The sequence below is a fragment of the Hippoglossus stenolepis genome, chromosome 23 (assembly GCF_022539355.2).
Source record: "Hippoglossus stenolepis isolate QCI-W04-F060 chromosome 23, HSTE1.2, whole genome shotgun sequence".
NCBI lineage: Eukaryota > Metazoa > Chordata > Actinopteri > Pleuronectiformes > Pleuronectidae > Hippoglossus > Hippoglossus stenolepis.
In genome coordinates, this window is record NC_061505.1 from 6847963 (window position 1) to 6866622 (window position 18660).

At 40.5% G+C, this 18660-nt stretch overlaps 1 protein-coding gene and 1 long non-coding RNA gene across 2 annotated transcripts; both read right to left on the reverse strand.

Annotated features, from left to right (window-relative positions):
- Window positions 1-412: 412 nt before the first annotated feature.
- On the reverse strand, window positions 413-10523 carry LOC118102997 (sericin 1-like). The gene is made up of 11 exons (XM_047338752.1): window positions 10472-10523; window positions 7394-7956; window positions 7217-7281; window positions 6874-7055; window positions 4602-6526; window positions 4427-4491; window positions 4088-4269; window positions 3413-3744; window positions 3049-3110; window positions 2808-2956; window positions 413-2719 (listed from the first exon to the last, which is right to left on the reverse strand). Exons 5-11 carry the CDS (start codon window positions 5334-5336, stop codon window positions 2631-2633), a joined length of 1614 nt encoding a protein of 537 aa, XP_047194708.1. The 5' UTR covers window positions 5337-6526; window positions 6874-7055; window positions 7217-7281; window positions 7394-7956; window positions 10472-10523; the 3' UTR covers window positions 413-2630.
- Window positions 10524-14467: 3944 nt separating this feature from the next.
- LOC118103057 lies at window positions 14468-16901 on the reverse strand. The gene is made up of 3 exons (XR_004694792.1): window positions 16837-16901; window positions 14878-14937; window positions 14468-14758 (listed from the first exon to the last, which is right to left on the reverse strand). It is a non-coding gene; the product is annotated as an uncharacterized LOC118103057 (long non-coding RNA).
- Between the last annotated feature and the right edge of the window lie 1759 nt (window positions 16902-18660).

An 18660-nucleotide genomic window follows, 5' to 3' on the forward strand; every position in this document is an offset into this window, starting at 1 on the left:
GCAGAGATGTCTCAATATTTAATACTTCAATAATAATAATTGTTGATCCATAGCTTCAATATGCTATGATTTGGAATATTTACCTTTACTTTTTTTTGGTTATTTGCACTAATCTTTGGGAAACTTTCTAAGAAATTGTGTAAACATACAAACAAGTTCACAGACTACACATATATATGATGATATATGATTAGAAATACTTTCATTGATATTTTGTTTATCAATTCATTATATTATTTTTGTGTAAATATACCGTATCTTATCAGCTTCTACACTTCACACAATGATTTTCAATGGAATGAATGGAAATGGCACAGACAGATCATTTATTGTGGTAATTAATAAAACGTTGCTCATGGGTCCTTCACGAACTTGAATCACAAACATGTGTTTTAGGAAATAATAAGACGCATTTTCATTGTCTTCAGAGCCTTTAATCAAGCATCTTCATCATACAGTATTACACATTTTTATATCCATAGTAGATGGATCAAGCTTACACCCAGCATAAAGCAGTGCAAAGTAGTGCCACACGTGACCCAAGTGTCTTTGCTAGTCGCAGACTGATGCAGTTGTCATTTTCCTGTCCAGCCCCCACGTTGCTTGAATATCAAATGCACCATCTGAATGCCTATCCTCTAGTTCAGGGGTGTCAAACATACGGCCCGCCAGGGGGTCCAGCTCGGCCCGCCGGATGACTTTGCTAAGTGTGAAAATTACAGAAAGACATAAATTGCATTTCTATAAAAGTAGCTGCTATTCCTAATCAGTCCACTGGGGGTCACACTGTATCAGTAAGAGCATGCCATAGACCGTAAAACAAGTAAAGAGTAAGAGTAGCGATTTACACTCGTGAATCAGAATGTATCTTAAGAATATGGAGGTTTATGAGTACAAACGTTTTGTAATTTTTTTAATCGATCCAGTAATTGCTTCAAAAACAGCGTAAATGCGATGTCTGCTCCGGAGGCAGAAGCGCTCGCTGCTCGCTTTGTGACGCAGCGAGGGAATCTGCAGAGGAGAGCCCAGGCAGATAAACAGTGGGCTGATGTCTGAGTTTTTGGTCTTTATGTTTCTAGTTTATTGTAGAAAGACCTTAAAATAGGGTTTATCATCCAAAAACCTTCACCAATGATTTAAACATAGAGAAATATTGTCGTTATGTATGCGTTATTATGCTATGATTTTACTGGTCTGGCCCACTTGAGATCAAAGTGGGCAGTATGTGGCCCCTTTGACACCCCTGCTCTAGTTGGTCTTACATTGAGGTATGGTTTTGGCACATTGTTGACGCATTGCTATCACGGGCCAGTGGAATCCAATTGCACGATCGACTAACAAAAACCTGGTCTGAAGTCAAAGGTAATATGCACCATATACCACACACACTTCCCACTTCTTCAGACACACTCCTCCGTGGCTACCTGATGAGCGGGCCCTTAAAATAGCAATCGACCAAGAATCAGACACATCTGTGAAGAATGGGAGATGGTAGTCTAACTGATTTATAGCATGTTAAGCCCCAAACACACCCGATACTTAAGTAAGAGACTAAGTACTACCCTTCTGAACCGTGCGCCTGCGCAGCAACCTTTTTTTGCTCAAAATAAATTCACCAAAGTGGATTTGGATGTGCCCAAATGCGCTTACGACCATGATCATTAAAAGAAGAGCCCTTTATATTTCTTACTAAAGTTTTACAAAAATACAATTCAGCTCACAGAATACACATGTATGATAATATAAATACATTCAAATTAATACACTTTATTTCGACAATGCCAGGCATGGTTCAGACATTGTATATTGCAGGAATTCCATGACATTCCTTATAAACTGGGACAGGGCTTGGGAGTAATTTTTTTCTCTCTCATTTTAACTAAATAAAGTGAAATATAATTTAATATAAATAATGCTTGATACATTTCAATGGATTTACCTTTAGGTCCGTTTAAGAGGCAGTGGTTCTAAATTATATGATTATAGCAGGGGCAATCAAATTGTATTCATACTATGTTAAAAAGTTAAGTGTGATTTGCCAAGGTTTCAGTTGTCACTACTCAAATGTTCAATTACCTCCACCAATAAGTTTTCACGTGTGTCTCTTTGTTTGTTTGCAGGATAGCACACATTCTACTAAACCCATTTCAACCAAACATGGTTGGGGGATGTGGCCTGTGCCTGGAGAGAACCCATTCAATTTTGGTATGAATGCAGATTAAGGGGCAAATCCAGGAATAGTTTTCTTTCCTTTCGTTAACAATGCTTTTTGAAGAATAAATAATTTCAGACCAAACTATAGAAACTAGACAAATGTGAATATTGCTCAGCCTTGACGGAGGAATGCACTCTACTGAGTTTACAGTAAAAATGACCATTTTATTTTTGTAGATTATCTTCCTAGGATGTCAAACAGAAATAAGGAAAGGTTTATCAAAGTTTGGTTGAATAGATGCGCCGCTGCAATCAACTTTTTTAATGATTGTGTCTCAACTTTTTGTTTGTTTTTTTCCAAACCATTTATAATTTTTTATCCTCTGTGGTCTTCTTGGATTTCTGATGAGAATAGTGTCCTTTTTCATACCGGAGATGGCCGTCATTTTCTAATCACATGGACATCAGCTCAGTAACTATTGCTGGCTTGACAGCAGCCATGACATCAGCACCAGGAAGGATGCACTGATGAGACTGATCTTGTGTCCGACTCCACTTGACACTTCTGTAAATGTGAAATAGAAAACCAGATGTTATCAAACAGTTATGTAATACTGGACATTTTTGAAAATGTAACATTCAGTCTTGCTTACGTGTGCCATCAACAGAAATGGAGGTGGTGTCAATATTGAAGGTTGTGATATTTGAAGCTGCCTTGATCAATACATTTGCAATCTCAGTGTTATCAGGAACAGATGTGGATGCGAAGCCCAGTCTAATGTTGTTGACGATCGATCCGTTGCTGCAAAAGAAAATACAAAAAATATTGTTTTAATTTCATTGTATTAATGGCCAATATTCTGAAGATTCTATCATGACAATGTAGCAAATTACCTGAAAGACGCCACATTTAAGGTGCGAAATGAAAGAAATTCTTGTTTGTAGAAAGGTTCAAGCTGCAAAAAGACAATAAAACCATTTGTAAGTACTTTTATTTTATTGGCTGTCCATCTAATTAGTTTTTGTTTCTTTGAAAACTCCCCCACCAGGATTAAACTGCCATTTTGTAAAAAACACACATACACCTAACACATTCTTGAATGTTAAATATGTAAAATAATTTGACAACATACAACAAAAAATCATTATTTGAAAATTGAAGGTCAAAATCTAAAATATGTATTTTTGATGATTAAATCAATAAAAATGTTAATATCTTTCAAATCATTTCCAAGTTCACTCCAAAAAAGACACTTACTGTTGTCTTAATCAATAAGGCTCGACTTGTAAATGCTGCAGATGATGGATTCGCCAAGTCAATTGTGAATGTCTCTCCAACTGATCTGAAAGTCAGTTGTTTTGTTGTGATTGCCTCAGATGTGACTGTTGTTGAACCTCCAGTTGTAGTTAATCCCCCAGTGGTAGTTGACACGCCTGAGGTGGTCGACCCACCAGTTGTAGTTGATCCACCAGTTGTAGTTGATCCACCAGTGGTAGTTGATCCACCAGTGGTAGTCAACCCACCTGTGGTGGTCGACCCACCAGTTGTTGTTGAACCTCCAGTTGTAGTTGATCCACCAGTCGTAGCTGCTACAGTATTCATAAACAAAAGTGAAAAAAATGAGTAAAATGCATTAAAGTAACATATTATCTATAGTATATATACATCATATATAGTAATATGTTGTGTATATGTGTATATGAGCCAAAATCTTTAAAACATTTACTTGTCAAGTCACTTAAAACAAATATATAAAAACAAAATAAATTCAGGAGCATATCAGAAATCATCCTTGGACAATTCATATTGAATTTCATGAAAATTCCTTTTTTGTTATTAATTGAGACAACAGTATTGTCCATTGTGTGGATTGCCATCAATAATACCAAACAAATGTCAACTGAAGTTAAATGTGGGGCTACTGTTACTTACACACTGCTGTGATGGAGGTGGATTCCACAGAAATGCTGAAGTTGTTGGGATTGGACACAGCTTCTACTAATGTTGTTGCAACATTAGCAGGGCTGGGGAGTTCTGCAGATGACGTAGTGTCATTGAAAACAACTCCCACCTCTACTTCAGTATTATCCACTCGAGTTCTCGCTGAACCTCGTCTGCATCAAAACAAACATGTATCTCAATCAAATTCTACTAACATTGATAAATTCTATCTGTAATTATTTTTTAATTAATTATCGTAAAACTCTAATATTAATGACAATGCAGATAGCACATAGTCAGTTTGAATCTGAAAATACAAAAATATATTACATGAATTTGATGACATAAGTGCGGATGAAGATTAAGCCATATCTTGTCCTGTAGACAGCATCATACTGTGGGAAGGAACAAACAGAAAAAATTCCTAATTAAGAAAGAAACTACAAAAGTTAATTCAATTAAACTAGAATTATATGAAATCTGATCAATTGAACATTATCCTTACCACATCTACAACTTTTGCAGCAAGTGTCGTGAATTGACTGCTGTTTGGATCACTGAGTTCTTCTACAAATGCTTCTACTATGGTGGCTGTGACAACCACTACTGGTGCAGAAGGTGCTGAAGTTGTGGGCCCATCAGTGTTTGTTGGTCCAACAGTTGTAGTTGTTACTCCAGTTGTTGTCAAACCTGCTGTTGTAGTTGAACCAATAGTTGTTGTCGAGCCTCCAGTTGTAGTCGATCCAACAGTTGTTGTTGAGATAGCAGTGGTTGTTGAACCTCCAGTTGTTGTTGATTCACCAGTTGTAGTTGATCCCCCAGTGGCAGTTGACCCACCTGTGGTGGTCGACCCACCTGTTGTTGTTGAACTTTCAGTTGTAGTTGAGCCAATGGTTGTTGTCGAAATGCCAGCTGTAGTCGACCCACCGGTTGTTGTGGAACCTCCTGTGGTAGTTGATCCACCAGTTGTTGTTGAACCTCCTGTTGTAGTTGATTCACCAGTGGTAGTTGATCCACCAGTGGTAGTTGATCCGCCTGTGGTGGTCGACCCACCTGTTGTGGTTGAACCTGCAGTTGTAGTTGACACACCGGTTGTAGTTGATCCACCAGTTGTAGTAGATCCAAAAGTGGTGGTCGACCCAGCTGTTGTTGTTGAACCTCCAGTTGTAGTTGATACACCGGTTGTAGTTGATCCACCAGTTGTAGTAGATCCAACAGTGGTGGTCGACCCTCCAATCATAGTTGATCCACCAGTGGTAGTTGACCCGCCTGTGGTGGTTGACCCACCAGTTGTAGTTGACACATCAGTCGTAGTTGATGCACCAGTTGTTGTTGAACCTCCTGTTGTAGTTGATACACTAGTGGTAGTTGATCCACCAGTTGTAGTTGGTCCACCAGTCGTAGTTGATACACCAGTTGTAGTTGTTCCACCAGTGGTACTCGACCCGCCAGTGGTGATCGACCCACCAGTTGTGGTTGATACACTGGTTGTAGAGGATCCACCGGTTGTAGTTGATCCACCAGTCGTAATTGATCCACCAGTTGTTGTTGAACCTCCAGTCGTAGTTGATCCACCAGTTGATGTTGAACCTCCAGTTGTAGTAGACACACCAGTGGTAGTTGACCCGCCTGTGCCGGTCGACCCACCAGTTGTTGTTGAGCCTCCAGTTGTAGTTGATACACCGGTGGTTGTGGATACACCGGTTGTAGTTGATCCACCATTGGTAGTTGACCCGCCTGTGGTAGTCGATACACCAGTTGTTAAACCTCCAGTTGTAGTTGATACACCGGTTGTAGATGATCCATCAGTGGTAGTTGACCCACCTGTGGTGGTCGACCCACCTGTTGTTGTTGAACCTTCAGTTGTAGTTGATCCACCAGTTGTTGTTGAACCTCCAGATGTAGTTAAGATAGCGGTTGTTGTTGAGCCTCCTGTTGTAGTTGATCCGCCTGTGGTGGTCGACCCACCAGTTGTTGTCAAACTTCCTGTTGTAGTTGATGCACCAGTGGTAGTTGATACACCAGTTGTTGTTGAACCTCCAGTTGTAGACGATACACCGGTTGTAGATGATCCATCAGTGGTAGTCGACCCGCCTGTGGTGGTTGACCCACCAGTTGTAGTTGATACATCAGTTGTAGTTGATGCACCAGTTGTTGTCGAACCTCCTGTTGTAGTTGATACACCAGTGGTAGTTAATATACCAGTTGTAGTTGATCCACCAGTTGTAGTTGGTCCACCAGTCGTAGTTGATACACCAGTTGTAGTTGTTCCACCAGTGGTGGTTGACCCACCAGTTGTAGTTGATACATCAGTTGTAGTTGATGCACCAGTTGTTGTTGAACCTCCAGTTGTAGTTGATACACCAGTTGTAGTTAATCCACCAGTTGTAGTTGATGCACCGGTTGTAGTTGATCCACCAGTCGTAGTTGCTACAGTATTCATAAACAAAAGTGAAAAAAATGAGTAAAATGCATTAAAGTGACATATTATCTATCGTATATATATATATATCATATATAGTAATATGTTGTGTATATGTGTATATGAGCCAAAATCTTAAAAACATTTACTTGTCAAGTCACTTAAAACAAATATATAAAAACAAAATAAATTCAGGAGCATATCAGAAATCATCCTTGGACAATTCATATTGAATTTCATGAAAATTCCTTTTTTGTTATTAATTGAGACAACAGTATTGTCCATTGTGTGGATCGCCATCAATAATACCAAACAAATGTCAACTGAAGTTAAATGTGGGGCTACTGTTACTTACACACTGCTGTGATGGAGGTGGATTCCACAGAAATGCTGAAGTTGTTGGGATTGGACACAGCTTCTACTAATGTTGTTGCAACATTAGCAGGGCTGGGGAGTTCTGCAGATGACGTAGTGTCATTGAACACAACTCCCACCTCTACTTCAGTATTATCCACTCGAGTTCTCGCTGAACCTCGTCTGCATCAAAACAAACATGTATCTCAATCAAATTCTACTAACATTGATAAATTCTATCTGTAATTATTTTGTAATTAATTATCGTAAAAGCTCTAATATTAATGACAATGCAGATAGCACATAGTCAGTTTGAATCTGAAAAATACAAAAAAATATATTACATGAACTTGATGACATAAGTGCGGATGAAGATTAAGCCATATCTTGTCCTGTAGACAGCATCATACTGTGGGAAGGAACAAACAGAAAAAACATTCCTAATTAAGAAAGAAACTACAAAAGTTAATTCAATTAAACTAGAATTATATGAAATCTGATCAATTGAACATTATCCTTACCACATCTACAACTTTTGCAGCAAGTGTCGTGAATTGACTGCTGTTTGGATCACTGAGTTCTTCTACAAATGCTTCTACTATGGTGGCTGTGACAACCACTACTGGTGCAGAAGGTGCTGAAGTTGTGGGCCCATCAGTGTTTGTTGGTCCAACAGTTGTAGTTGTTACTCCAGTTGTTGTCAAACCTGCTGTTGTAGTTGAACCAATAGTTGTTGTCGAGCCTCCAGTTGTAGTCGATCCAACAGTTGTTGTTGAGATAGCAGTGGTTGTTGAACCTCCAGTTGTTGTTGATTCACCAGTTGTAGTTGATCCCCCAGTGGCAGTTGACCCACCTGTGGTGGTCGACCCACCTGTTGTTGTTGAACTTTCAGTTGTAGTTGAGCCAATGGTTGTTGTCGAAATGCCAGCTGTAGTCGACCCACCGGTTGTTGTGGAACCTCCTGTGGTAGTTGATCCACCAGTTGTTGTTGAACCTCCTGTTGTAGTTGATTCACCAGTGGTAGTTGATCCACCAGTGGTAGTTGATCCGCCTGTGGTGGTCGACCCACCTGTTGTGGTTGAACCTGCAGTTGAGTTGACGTGTATCCACGTGTAGATCGTGTGGACCCAGCTGTGTTGTTGAACCTCCAGTTGTAGTTGATACACCAGTTGTAGTTGATCCACCAGTTGTAGTAGACCACCTGTGGTGGTTGATACATCAGTTGTAGTTGATCCACCAGTGGTTGTTGAACCTCCTGTTGTAGTTGACCCCAGTTGTAGTTGACACCAGTCGTGGTTGACCCACCAGTTGTTGTTGATCCACCAGTTGTTGTCGACCACCTGTGGTGGTTGATCCACCAGTTGTTGTTGAACCTCCAATCATAGTTGATCCACCAGTGGTAGTTGACACGCCTGTGGTGGTTGATCCACCAGTTGTAGTAGATCCACTATTTGTAGTAGATCCAACTGTTGTTGTTGAACCTCCAGTTGTAGTTGAGATAGCGTTGTTGTTGAACCTCCAGTTGTAGTTGATCCACCAGTTGTAGTTGATCCACCAGTAGCAGTTGACCCACCTGTGGTGGTCGACCCACCTGTTGTTGTTGAACCTCCAGTTGTAGTTGATACACCGGTTGTAATTGATCCATCAGTGGTGGTCGACCCAGCTGTTGTTGTTGAACCTCCAGTTGTAGTTGATCCACCAGTTGTAGTTGACACGCCTGTGGTGGTTGACCACCAGTTGTAGTTGATACATCAGTTGTAGTTGATGCACCAGTTGTTGCAACCTCCTGTTGTAGTTGATCCCCCAGTGGTAGTTGACCCGCCTGTGGTGGTCGACCCACCAGTTGTTGTTGATCCACCAGTTGTTGTCGATCCACCTGTGGTGGTTGACCCACCAATTGTTGTTGAACCTCCAATCATAGTTGATCCACCAGTGGTAGTTGACACGCCTGGTGGTTGATCCACCAGTTGTAGTAGATCCACTATTTGGTAGATCCAACTGTTGTTGTTGAACCTCCAGTTGTAGTTGAGATAGCGGTTGTTGAACCTCCAGTTGTAGTTGATTCACCAGTTGTAGTTGATCCCCAGTAGCAGTTGACTCACCTGTTGTGGTCACCCACCTGTTGTTGTTGAACCTCCAGTTGTAGTTGATACACCGGTTGTAGTTGATCCACCAGTGGTGGTCGATCCAGCTGTTGTTGTTGAACCTCCAGTTGTAGTTGATCCACCAGTTGTAGTTGATCCACGTGGTGGTTGACCCACCAGTTGTAGTTGATACATCAGTTGTAGTTGATGCACCAGTTGTTGTTGAACCTCCAGTTGTAGTTGATACACCAGTTGTAGTTAATCCACCAGTTGTAGTTGATGCATCGGTTGTAGTTGATCCACCAGTCGTAGTTGCTACAGTATTCATAAACAAAGAAAATGTAATGCATTAAAGTGACATATTATCTATATATATATATTCATATAGTAAATGTATGTGTATATGAGCCAAAATCTTAAAACATTTCTTGTCAAGTCAAAACAAATATATAAAAAATAAATTCAGAATACAGAAATCATCCTTGACAATTCATATTGAATTTATGAAAATTCTTTTATTTTGAGACAACAGTATTGTCCATTGTGATCCATCAATAATACCAAACAAATGTCAATGAGTAAATACTGTACTCACTGTATGAGTGATTCCCAGAAATGCTGAGTGATTGACACCATGTTGTTGCAACATTAGCAGGAGTTCGATGACAGTGTCATTGAACCTCCCACTCTTGTATTATCCTCAGTTCTGAACCTCGTCTGCATCAAACAAACATATCTCAATCAAATTTACTAACATTGATAACTATCTTATTATTTTGTATTAATTACAACCTAATATTAATAAATGCAGATACATTCATTTGAATTGAAAATACAAAATATATACATGAACTTGATCAAAGTGCGGAAGATTAAGATCTTGTCCTGACAGCATCATTGGGGAAACAACAGAAAAAACATTCTAATTAAGAAAGAAACTACAAAAGTTAATTCAATTAAACAGAATTATGAAATCTGTCAATTGAACATTATCTACAATCTACAACTTTTAGCAAGGTGATTGACTGCTGTCACTGGTTCTTCACAAAGCTCTTGGTGCTGTGACCACACTGGTGAGAAGGGCTGTTGGGCCCATCAGTGTTTGTTGGTCCAACAGTTGTAGTTGTTACCAGTTGTTGTCAAACCTGCTGTTGTAGTTGAACCAATAGTTGTTGTCGAGCCCCAGTTGTAGTCGATCCACAGTTGTTGTTGAGATAGCAGTGGTTGTTGAACCTCCAGTTGTTGTTGATTCACCAGTTGTAGTTGATCCCCAGTGGCAGTTGACCCACCTGTGGTGGTCGACCCACCTGTTGTTGTTGAACTTCAGTTGTAGTTGAGCCAATGGTTGTTGTAAATGCCAGCTGTAGTACCCACCGGTTGTTGTGGAACCTCCTGTGGTAGTTGATCCACCAGTTGTTGTTGAACCTCCTGTTGTAGTTGATTCACCAGTGGTAGTTGATCCACCAGTGGTAGTTGATCCGCCTGTGGTGGTCGACCCACCTGTTGTGGTTGAACCTGCAGTTGTAGTTGACACACCGGTTGTAGTTGATCCACCAGTTGTAGTAGATCCAAAGTGGTGGTCGCCAGCTGTTGTTGTTGAACCTCCATTGTAGTTGATACACCGGTTGTAGTTGATCCACCAGTTGTAGTAGATCCAACAGTGGTGGTCGACCCTCCAATCATAGTTGATCCACCAGTGGTAGTTGACCCGCCTGTGGTGGTTGACCCACCAGTTGTAGTTGACACATCAGTCGTAGTTGATGCACCAGTTGTTGTTGAACCTCCTGTTGTAGTTGATACACTAGTGGTAGTTGATCCACCAGTTGTAGTTGGTCCACCAGTCGTAGTTGATACACCAGTTGTAGTTGTTCCACCAGTGGTACTCGACCCGCCAGTGGTGATCGACCCACCAGTTGTGGTTGATACACTGGTTGTAGGGATCCACCGGTTGTAGTTGATCCACCAGTCGTAATTGATCCACCAGTTGTTGTTGAACCTCCAGTCGTAGTTGATCCACCAGTTGATGTTGAACCTCCAGTTGTAGTAGACACACCAGTGGTAGTTGACCCGCCTGTGCCGGTCGACCCACCAGTTGTTGTTGAACCTCCAGTTGTAGTTGATACACCGGTTGTAGATGATCCATCAGTGGTAGTTGACCCACCTGTGGTGGTCGACCCACCTGTTGTTGTTGAACCTCCAGTTGTAGTTGATCCACCAGTTGTAGTTGATCCACCAGTTGTTGTCGACCCACCTGTGGTGGTTGACCCACCAATTGTTGTTGAACCTCCAATCATAGTTGATCCACCAGTGGTAGTTGACACGCCTGTGGTGGTTGATCCACCAGTTGTAGTAGATCCACTATTTGTAGTAGATCCAACTGTTGTTGTTGAACCTCCAGTTGTAGTTGAGATAGCGGTTGTTGTTGAACCTCCAGTTGTAGTTGATTCACCAGTTGTAGTTGATCCCCCAGTAGCAGTTGACCCACCTGTGGTGGTCGACCCACCTGTTGTTGTTGAACCTTCAGTTGTAGTTGAGCCAATGGTTGTTGTCGAAATGCCAGCTGTAGTGGACCCACCGGTTGTTGTGGAACCTCCTGTGGTAGTTGATCCACCAGTTGTTGTTGAACCTCCTGTTGTAGTTGATTCACCAGTGGTAGTTGATCCACCAGTGGTAGTTGATCCGCCTGTGGTGGTCGACCCACCTGTGGTGGTTGACCCACCAATTGTTGTTGAACCTCCAATCATAGTTGATCCACCAGTGGTAGTTGACACGCCTGTGGTGGTTGATCCACCAGTTGTAGTAGATCCACTATTTGTAGTAGATCCAACTGTTGTTGTTGAACCTCAGTTGTAGTTGAGATAGCGGTTGTTGTTGAACCTCCAGTTGTAGTTGATTCACCAGTTGTAGTTGATCCCCCAGTAGCAGTTGACCCACCTGTGGTGGTCGACCCACCTGTTGTTGTTGAACCTTCAGTTGTAGTTGAGCCAATGGTTGTTGTCGAAATGCCAGCTGTAGTGGACCCACCGGTTGTTGTGGAACCTCCTGTGGTAGTTGATCCACCAGTTGTTGTTGAACCTCCTGTTGTAGTTGATTCACCAGTGGTAGTTGATCCACCAGTGGTAGTTGATCCGCCTGTGGTGGTCGACCCACCTGTTGTTGTTGAACCTCCAGTTGTAGTTGATCCACCAGTTGTAGTTGATCCACCAGTTGTTGTCGACCCACCTGTGGTGGTTGACCCACCAATTGTTGTTGAACCTCCAATCATAGTTGATCCACCAGTGGTAGTTGACACGCCTGTGGTGGTTGATCCACCAGTTGTAGTAGATCCACTATTTGTAGTAGATCCAACTGTTGTTGTGAACCTCAGTTGTAGTTGAGATAGCGGTTGTTGTTGAACCTCCAGTTGTAGTTGATTCACCAGTTGTAGTTGATCCCCAGTAGCAGTTGACCCACCTGTGGTGGCACCCACCTGTTGTTGTTGAACCTTCAGTTGTAGTGAGAGGGGTACATGTGGCCTCGGTAGTTGATCCACCAGTTGTTGTTGAACCTCCTGTTGTAGTTGATTCACCAGTGGTAGTTGATCCACCAGTGGTAGTTGATCCGCCTGTGGTGGTCGACCCACCTGTGGTGGTTGACCCACCAATTGTTGTTGAACCTCCAATCATAGTTGATCCACCAGTGGTAGTTGACACGCCTGTGGTGGTTGATCCACCAGTTGTAGTAGATCCACTATTTGTAGTAGATCCAACTGTTGTTGTTGAACCTCCAGTTGTAGTTGAGATAGCGGTTGTTGTTGAACCTCCAGTTGTAGTTGATTCACCAGTTGTAGTTGATCCCCCAGTAGCAGTTGACCCACCTGTGGTGGTCGACCCACCTGTTGTTGTTGAACCTCCAGTTGTAGTTGATACACCGGTTGTAATTGATCCAACAGTGGTGGTCGACCCAGCTGTGGTGGTTGACCCACCAGTTGTAGTTGATACATCAGTTGTAGTTGATGCACCAGTTGTTGTCGAACCTCCTGTTGTAGTTGATACACTAGTGGTACTTGATATACCGGTTGTAGTTGATACATCGGTTGTAGTTGGTCCACCAGTCGTAGTTGATACACCAGTTGTAGTTGTTCCACCAGTGGTACTCGACCTGCCAGTGGTGGTCGACCCACCAGTTGTTGATCCACCAGTTGTAGTTGAAACACCGGTTGTAGATGATCCACCAGTCGTAATTGATCCACCAGTTGTTGTTGAACCTCCAGTTGTAGTTGATCCACCAGTTGTTGTTGAACCTCCAGTTGTAGTAGATACACCGGTTATTGTGGAAACACCGGTTGTAGTTGATCCACCAGTGGTAGTCGACCCGCCTGTTGTGGTTGACCCACCAGTTGTTGTTGAACCTCCAGTCGTAGTTGATCCACCAGTGGTAGTTGATCCATCAGTTGTACTTGATCCACCAGTTGTAGTTGATCCACCAGTGGTACTCGACCACCTGTGGTGGTCGACCCACCAGTTGTTGTTGATCCACCAGTTGTAGTTGATACATCGGTTGTAGATGATCCACCGGTTGTAGTTGATCCACCAGTCATACTTGATCCACCAGTTGTTGTTGAACCTCCAGTTGTAGTTGAACCACCAGTCGTAGTTGATCCACCAGTTGTTGTTGAGCCTTCTGTTGTAGTTGATACACCAGTTGTAGTTGATCCACCAGTCGTGGTTGATCCACCAGTTGTTGTTGAACCTCCAGTTGTAGTTGAACCACCAGTCGTAGTTGATCCACCAGTTGTTGTGGAAACACCGGTTGTAGTTGATCCCCCAGTGGTAGTTGACCCGCCTGTGGTCGTCGACCCACCAGTTGTTGTTGATCCACCGGTTGTTGTTGATCCACCAGTTGTTGTGGAAACACCGGTTGTAGTTGATCCCCCAGTGGTAGGTGACCCAACTGTGGTGGTCGACCCACCAGTTGTTGTTGATCCACCAGTTGTTGTTGAACCTCCAGTTGTAGTTGATCCACCAGTCGTGGTTGATCCACCAGTTGTTGTTGAACCTCCAGTTGTAGTTGATACACCGGTTGTTGTTGATCCACCAGTGGTAGGTGACCCAACTGTTGTGCTCGACTCACCAGTTGTTGTTGAACCTCCAGTTGTAGTTGATCCACCAGTTGTTGTCGAGCCTTCTGTTGCAGTTAATCCACCAGTTGTTGTTGAACCTCCAGTTGTAGTTGATACACCGGTTGTAGTTGATCCACCAGTTGTAATTGAACCACAGGTTGCAGTTGATTCACCAGTGGTAGTTGAACCGCCTGTGGTGGTCGACTCCCCAGTTATTGTTGAACCTCCAGTTGTAGTTGATACACCGGTTGTAGTTGATCCACCAGTCGTAGTTGATCCACCAGTTGTAGTTGATACACCAGTGGTAGTTGATCCACCAGGGGTAGTTGACCCACCAGTTGTTGTCGATCCTTCTGTTGTAGTTGATCCACCAGTCATAGTTGAACCTCCAGTTGTAGTTGATCCACCAGTTGTAGTTGACCCGCCTGTGGTAGTTGATTCACCAGTTGTTGTCGATCCTTCTGTTGTAGTTGATACACCAGTGGCAGTTGACCCACCTGTGGTGGTTGACACGCCAGTTGTTGTTGAACCTCCAGTTGTAGTTGATCCACCTGTTGTTGTTGAACCTCCAGTTGTTGCAGAACTTCCTGTTGTAGTTGATCCACCAGTTGTTGTTGAACCTCCAGTTGTTGTTGAACCTCCAGTTGTAGTTGATCCACCAGTCGTAGTTTCTCCATTACTTGTAGTTAGGTCAATGGCCACTATTTGGAAAGAACAATTAACACATTTAAATAATAATAATATTTAAAGTTTAAAATGAATTTCTTTGTCAGGTAACTGCTAGCATTTTCACATCATTTTGCAATAATCAATAACTTACCTATAAATATCAGCAAACTTGATAAGACTGGTCCAAAAGCCATTGTGTCTGGTTTTTATCCTGCGATAGTTGACAGCACAGGAACAAAAGGTGTTATAGATATAATAGCCATGATTTTAAATTGTTAATTATAATTACCCAGTTAAACTAGGATATTTGCATTTAGGCAAATCAGCAATTACATGCATTTGAAAAAATAAATAGTACTGAATCTACCGATTCATTGTAGCACAAGTTTCTTAGAGCTCCTGACCATCCAAGCACAGATTGTAACTACAGACATGTATGTAAATATGGACAGTTAAAAATATTGATCAGCTACAAATTGATACCATCTCTAGCAGAATAAAAACATAATATAATAATAATTTACATCATGAAATCATCTTAATATTTTTAAATTGTATAAACATAGTCCTAAACTGTAACACAGCACACCAAATTTCTCTTTTTTGCAATGAGCATCATAATTAAACACCAATCAAGCAACCATACTAAAGCAGTTTGGACCTATGTAGGTCCAAAATTGTACAATTTATATTTCACTCAGCTAATCAGATATTAATTACTTCATAAATTATTAAATGCATAATTATGAGATATTACCGTTAATTCTTTTAGCCTTTTTTCCCTTTACAGAGTAGGGAGCTTGAACACTGCTTTTCACATAACTTTAGACTTTCATTCACTCATTTAGCAGCTTTTTATCCAAAGCAACTTACAACTGAGGGACAGCTTCAGTACAGAGGCAGACCTTTAACTAGATTGGCAATCAGTAGAGCAATCTGCTGAACAACCCTACACATAATTGTCTAGTTCTTATAGAGGAAATATAAAAGTAAAGTGGGAAGTGGTCTGATAACCTAAATAACTTATTTGTCATAAAACATAGTGAAAGAAAATTTTTAATCAGAACCTAAATTTGATAGGTTATTCCCAGGCTCAGCCCCATCTTCACCAAGCTTGATGGAAATCTTGATGGAAGTTTAGTTTTTTTTGACAAATAAACCAACAAACATAGACAAGTGAAAACCCAGACGTCTAGGAAGAGATAATCTGTTCAGTATCAGGTAAAGATGTGTACCGAAAGTTGACTGTAAGTGCTAGTTATGCATGTTGAGGTGTTTGATGAGTTTAGAGAGGAGGTGCTCTTACAAAAAATGAGTCTTCAAGAGATAATTGATGTGCAGGGACCTGCAATGTTCCTCGGAGGATTGCACTGTCTAAGGAGCATAAGCCTGTGTGATTGAGTTCAGGTAGTAGATAAGTCTACCTGTCGGCAAACATTACTGATTCGAATCTGGTACAAATTAAGACCAGACTTATACATGCAAAAATAATGATTTCATTTCAAGAAATGAAGATTCTGCAGATATTTAAAAATCACCAAATGTTAGTTGGTTTTATGCAAACAAAGCATTTTCAGTTTTTCTTTTGTAGCATCATGACCACAATTATACCCAATAAATCTGATTTAGTTTTTCTATAAGGTGGTATATGATTTCAAATTGTAGGATGTATATATATGTACATATATAATCCTAAATAATTTTAAAGATTTTTACAATGCACTGTAAAAAATAGATTTGTTGAATAATTATATTTTTAAGCATTTTGAATAAGATATATGTGTATAGGACCATTTGTTCTTTTCTTTGTAAAAAAATTTGTGTTTGATTAAATATACTGCAGCATTCAAGACCTAGTTTAAGCTTCAAATCAATCTCAGCATGGTAAATATTTTATATTTCAATTAAAAGAAAAGGTAACTGCAATCAATTTTATGACATGTCTAAATGTTCCAAAAATTCAAATCAAGCAAGATTTTGCAAATTGCCCAAAATACATACCATGCCATCAATATATACTTATTATAGTAAAGTATAATGGAATTACATGTATCTAGTTTAATTAAAACACCTGTAATTGTAATGTTTTTCAAAATAAAGATGTACTTACCGTCAGTAATATTCAAGTTTAGAAATAATCTTCTGTTAAGTTCTTGAGATATGCGTTATTTCAGAGGCCCCTTCATGAAAGCTACATGGTGTGGTGTCTTATATACAGAGGAAATGTGAAGAAAATAAAGCGTGACGTCATTTGGGCATCAACACATCAGGCTGAACAAAGAAAAGAATACCTGCAACCAAGTCTCTGTGAAATTCATGGTTCAGTCACTGCGTTATATGCATGCCACCAAGTGAACAAACTGGATCTCATTGTCAACACAATAGAGCATTGATAACATCATTTTTTAATTTACGTTTATTTACAAGACTCATGTAGGAGATCAGGTAAAGATGTGTTGTAAAAGTGCAGAGTAAGTGCTAGTTATGCATGTTGGGGTGTTTGTGCACTTATTTATAAGACAAATATGTACTGGCAAGGCACATTGTTGCCAATGTACTTTGTAATGTTATCTGTCAAATTCCATTAAAAGTCATGTGGTTTAGCCAAGTGACAAACCAATCACATTTTGGTGCGAGGGGATTACTGCAACATACACCCACTTTGTGTGGCTTTAATAAAACTTACAGGTTGAAATTGTAAAGACATATTTAGCTGCCTGTCATGTTGATATGATTTAATAATTAGATAAATAAATAAAAGAGATTAGAACCATTGTAATGTTACACCAGCCGTGTCCATTTTTTGAGAGTACAATGAGATAATAGCAGATGACTGTAGGTATTTTGATCATGTACTTCACACTGTCTAAAGCTGTACTGTAAAAATGTCTCTGCATGCCTGAATGCAAACTCAACAGAAAGAAAATGAGAAAGTTAAAATAATTAACAGCGACAAAACAATAAGGATTATTTGGTTTATTTAGGAAGAATAATGGGCAGTGCTCCAAACTGTAAATACATGGCACAGGTCATTATTTCAGAAGATTAAATAAATAAGCATCAGGGTAAACAGAAAGGAAAAATAAATACACAGTGTGCAGATGAATAAGATAATAAACATCAGAATCACAAAGTTAATAAAAAAAACTTGTTGTATGGTAAGTTTTTTTTAAATATGAAGTATTTCAGCTTTTCCATGTCAGATAAAATATCCCAGTGAACCTTATGTAGTACTTTTCCAAAATAAAAGTAAGAATAAGAAAAAGATTAAGGAATAAAACTGGCGATTAAATAAAAATGCAAACCACAAACAATTTATCTGTATGACTGAAACCCAAAGAAATACAGTTTTAAATAATTGTATTTCCAAATCATTTGTGCATTAGATCTATTGGCATCATGTTTTAAAATAGGACTTTAGTGTTATCTTTAAGAAGGAAGCGTAGACACATACACCCACAGAGAAGAATGCAGCATAACTGGCCTCACCACCACAAATATGCAGAGGGAAACTCCATGAACATCATTCAGTGCCTGGCTTATGTTCATGGCATTGATGGCTGAGTGATATATCTATTTGCGGTTGTGCATCATCTCTTGGACAATTAGGCTTCTGAACAGTCTATTGCACACAATCAATGGGCGGCTGACCTCAGAAAACTGTCATTCTGACATCACATACAGCAGTTCTAAGAATTCCAAGGCAATCATTGTTTTCACTCTTTGCTCCAATACGGAAAGTCTGGGTGTGTAGGTGCTTCCTGGAGGCTGATCCTCGGTCATACAGTCCTTCAAGTCTTGGATAACTCTTCTAGTGGCAATGTGGGAATCTGTGAAATGTTATAAACAACAAAATATGGATTTCTTGTTGCTTTGGATACTGTTGCCACATTTGTTGTAGCTGGGTTTGCCTCCTCCATGGGTTTTCAGTAGT

What these genes read in the sequence shown, in the direction of transcription:
- LOC118102997 (XM_047338752.1), bottom strand. Translation starts at nt 5,336, where the DNA reads ATGATTGGAGGGTCGACCACCACTGTTGGATCTACTACAACTGGTGGA. An exon ending in CACCTCCATCACAGCAGTGT is followed by an intron (nt 3,745 to 4,087) that starts GTAAGTAACAGT and finishes TGAATACTGTAG; the next exon opens with CAGCTACGACTGGTGGATCA. An exon ending in TTAAATGTGGCGTCTTTCAG is followed by an intron (nt 2,957 to 3,048) that starts GTAATTTGCTAC and finishes TTTCTTTTGCAG; the next exon opens with CAACGGATCGATCGTCAACA.